Source organism: Phlebotomus papatasi, unplaced genomic scaffold (genome assembly GCF_024763615.1).
Source record: "Phlebotomus papatasi isolate M1 unplaced genomic scaffold, Ppap_2.1 HiC_scaffold_266, whole genome shotgun sequence".
Classification (NCBI taxonomy): domain Eukaryota; kingdom Metazoa; phylum Arthropoda; class Insecta; order Diptera; family Psychodidae; genus Phlebotomus; species Phlebotomus papatasi.
The window spans coordinates 1-4,071 of NW_026604499.1; the positions used below are offsets into that span (position 1 = coordinate 1).

Here is a 4,071-nt window from a genome sequence, read left to right on the forward strand (position 1 = left end):
TGGGGCTAGAAAAGAAGGATGTGGTCAACAAATTTTTATCGATCACAGCAAATTCTCATCGCGCCAAAAGAGGATCGCCGTTTTCGTTCTTTATTCCTTATCTATTGGCCTGTTCCAAACTGGGTTTTGGTCTCACCCTACACACAACCCAAGAACCGACGTATGAGTACGCCGTCAGCATTAAATGGAACCTTCCAGACAGGAGATCAACAAGAGGGCTGAGAAGAGATGAATCCGTTTCTTGAAACTAGTGGCATCAATAATTTATATTGTAAATATATAATTAATAGTATTACAATAAACTAAAAATATGAAAAAATACTACAGCAATTTCTGGTGTTGGGCGATCTTCGGGAAAGTCAGCAGTGAACTTTGAGTTCAATGGTTTCCGGAAGTGGAGGAGCGACATCGCATTTGACTCGGTGGAAACCGCTTTGAGATGCTTAACTGCCACTGAGGGTTTCTCAAAATTATTACTGTTGGTCCTGCTGGCCATCCGATAAAGCTATAATCCTGTGCCAAATCCCTAATTCTGCTACTCTGTAGATGGGTTATCTTCAGGGAGTTGTGCATGCCTCCAAAGAAATTTTTAGAGCATATTAGGCTTCACAGAGCAACGGCGGAACTTGGACGGTCTTCCTCTTCACATTTCTTCACTCACTTATTAACTTAAAATTCATTAAAATTTGGAAAATAGGACTTTTTTAGCGATATTATTCAATAGTTTTTTTTGTTTTCGTTTATGTCAATTGACATAACCTCAACTTTCCTGTTCATCTATAGGAAAATAGTCTCATTTGTGTTGTGAAAATACGTCCTAGAAAAATTGCTTAAAAATGATTATATATTATCTTATCCCTTGTGCAAACAAATTAATTAGGTAGATTGGAGTTCTATCTAAATATTAATGTGTCATTTTTTGTGTTCGGTGTAATATTTACAGCGGAAAATGGGCTTATATAGGTAGGGAAAATCTCTATACAGGTAGGCATCTGGTCCAACCTTTATATAAATCGCCACTGTATTTTCATTTTCCTTCTGGGGAAATTAGAAGGATTTCCAGGAATTACTTCAGGTGGGATGATGAACCTAATCACATCGAACAGACTGGGATTTTCTACATGGTCATTGCTTTTTTACTCCTGCATTGCTTTTTTACACGTGGAAAAAATATTCAAAAAATTGCGGCATCAAACCAATTTTTGCATCAATTTGTTCTTATCCCGTTCTCTGAGACAATATTCTGTAAAAAGAAAATGATATTTTAGTAAAATTAGCCAAATTTAAATACCTTGAACAAAAAGCAAAAAGCAATTGCCCGGTCAATTGCTTTTTCTTGACACTTTCATATTACATAGTCCGTTAACATTCTCTATTTAAATTCACTGTTCGAAATTTCATCGACTACCATCGAAATCAGCTGATGCCAGGAAAAATCAAAACAAAGGAAATTTTACTCATAAAACTCTTGTGAAAACTATTGAAATGTATTTAAAATGAGTCTAGGCATTAGTGAAATTAAAGTTTAGTATAAAATACATGTGAATAATGTGAATTACACTGTTTTGAACAACTGAAAATATTTCCCGCCTTGGACATTTTACTTACAATGGATGGCGCTGTTCTCAGTGAGTTATCTAATCGAAACCAATGAAGGTGTCATATCACTTCTCCATTGCTTCTTTGAAAATCGATTAAAAGAGCAATGGCCCAGTCTGTTCGATGCTAATAAGTGAGACATTTTTTTGTCGTAGTGGAAAAAAACGCTGCGATTTATATGGTAGTCAGAAAAATAATCCAAAACTCGGACATCATTTTGCAGTATCAAGCATGGTCACTTTCCCCTATTCTGCAAGCGTCTCATATTGTGCAATTGTATTGTGTGTGAATAAATATGTGGATAAGTTTATTGTTGCCAAATACCACTGAAAATATTGTGACAGTGACTCTTCAAGGGATTACCAGGAAGATTCCTTGAACACCAAGAGTACAGTGTTCATCAAGACAATCCAGTTTCCCATGGTTTTGGCCAAATTAGTAACTTTAAGCAAAAAAAAAACTCTTAAAAAGCCCGTGATATAGGTTTTGAAAATGGTATGTACACTTCCCTTGAGGACAATAGGGTCATATATGACCCGGGGTTTTTCCGAGTTTTCACGCAATGGAAAATTTTTTTCCTCTCAGAACTATTATATTTGATCATAAAGCATTAGGAGAAACTCAATTTTACATGAATTCATCTGCTGAATAAAAGTGTGACGCGAAAGAGTTAATTTCTAAATTATAACTTTATGCTTCTTGGGTATAAGACAAGTGCAGTTCAATTGCTGCATGCTGTATCTTGTTGAAACATGAAAAATGAAATCTAAAAGCAGGCTTTGGGCAGAACAAAATGCCCTCAAGGGACTTGAAGAAGGAGATAAAGGACCTGGATAGACACATGAGGGCCCCCGTGTGTCATTTTGTGGACAAAGTCTCCAAACGGATTGATTCCAGACGCCGGGAGATGGATTCCCCGGTCAAAATTCGCCGTTTCTCTTCCCGGAAGATCATCTGCAGAGCTACTCAAATGGTCTTCCTGCCCTTTATGATCACCCTCAGCTTCTCCGTTGGTATCTACTTGGCCATCGTGGAGAATGGGGTTTGTTTCTGGGATTCCTATGGGTACTTTTGAGGCAAAATAGAGGTTTTCAATGAGTTTGAAATTCACGTTTTTTATTGAGGTAATTCAATGAAATGAGATACGAAAGGGAGATGGAAACAAAAACAGGTGAACATAAACTTCAAGACTGGGGGATGTCATCTTTTTTTTTACTTCTCCTCGCACCATTCGTTCTCCTTGCGAACCTGCTCCTCTTCGGCCGGAGTGAAGTCATTCTTGATGTTGAATGTCTTGCGGATCTCCTCTGGTGTCTTGCCCTTGATCATGTTTGCCACGGTCTTGCAGGTGACATCGAGGAGTCCCTTTATGTCGAGGTAGTTAGCTGCTAGGATCAGCTCAAACAGCGTTCCCTGATCGACTTTGAGAAAATCTGCATCCCAGGAGGAAATGTCATCGGTGCGCTTCTCCTTGTTCTCATCATCTTCAGCCGGCTGGGGATCGTCCTTGTGGTAGGTGGCCCACTGGAGGACCTTCTTGAGGATGGCAGAATTGACATTTGGCAGAGGCACCATCTCATCCTCTCCCTCATCCATTCCCAAATCATCCAGCATTGTCTTTATGGTGCCGCTGCACTTTGCAATCTGCACATCTGTGTCAAACACCTCTCCGTCCGACGACTGCAGCTTAATCATGGGCATTTTCCTTCAGTTTCCTGACCACAAACAAAGCCCCTGTAAGTTTTTTTCTTCTTCTTCCTCCTTTTGTCTTATTTTACCTGTTTTTCCCCCGTTTTTAGCTCAATTCTCTCCCTTTACACCTTCTGTGGACGCTGCAGCTCAAGATCTTACCGCCAAATACTAATTTCGAGAGATTTTTCCACGCCAAAAAGCCCTTTTTGCTTCTTGCAAAAATCACAAATTTATTTATAAAATCGTTGAGAAATCGCAGAAAAATCGATGAGGAGACTCGTCTCGGAAAGGGGAAATTTTTGCTGTCGCTGGGCAACATAACCTCACAAATTCTCACAGCATGGAAAATTCTTCTAAATTTGGAAATTTTCCTATAAAATTTTGCTGAATATGGTATTTGCATGCGATTCAGGTAGTTAGATTTCATCGTAATGGTGGAATTTCCCTCAAAAACTTCTCAAGAAAAACCTTTCTTACGACAATTGAATGGTTTCGAGGAAGGAAGCTTCTCAAGGGCGCTTTCCAGCCTTTGCCTCCAAAGTTTCCCGAAGGGAATCACTGATATTGCAATCTATGGTTTTTTCTTTTCACTATTTTTTCGATATCTAACCAAATAATTCAAAGGAAACCTTGTCGTTTATGAAATTTTGTTCAAATAAATCCATCTAGTGATCGAAGGGACTGAGGAAAAACAAATATTTTTCATTTTTTCTTCAAGAAATCAGCCATTGCATTTGCAAGAATCCCATGTGCTGCAGCTCTACCCAGCCTAATCCAGAG

The 4,071-nt window shown here is 38.7% G+C and overlaps 1 protein-coding gene across 1 annotated transcript; it reads right to left on the reverse strand.

Annotated features, from left to right (window-relative positions):
• Positions 1 to 2,694: 2,694 nt before the first annotated feature.
• Positions 2,695 to 3,555, reverse strand: LOC129809047 (S-phase kinase-associated protein 1). Its single transcript, XM_055858904.1, has 2 exons — positions 3,378 to 3,555; positions 2,695 to 3,314 (listed from the first exon to the last, which is right to left on the reverse strand). The coding sequence occupies exon 2, from the start codon at positions 3,298 to 3,300 to the stop codon at positions 2,812 to 2,814; it is 489 nt and encodes a 162-aa protein (XP_055714879.1). The 5' UTR covers positions 3,301 to 3,314; positions 3,378 to 3,555; the 3' UTR covers positions 2,695 to 2,811.
• Between the last annotated feature and the right edge of the window lie 516 nt (positions 3,556 to 4,071).

Coding starts and splice junctions, on each gene's coding strand:
- LOC129809047 (XM_055858904.1), bottom strand. CDS start 3,300: ATGCCCATGATTAAGCTGCAGTCGTCGGACGGAGAGGTGTTTGACACA.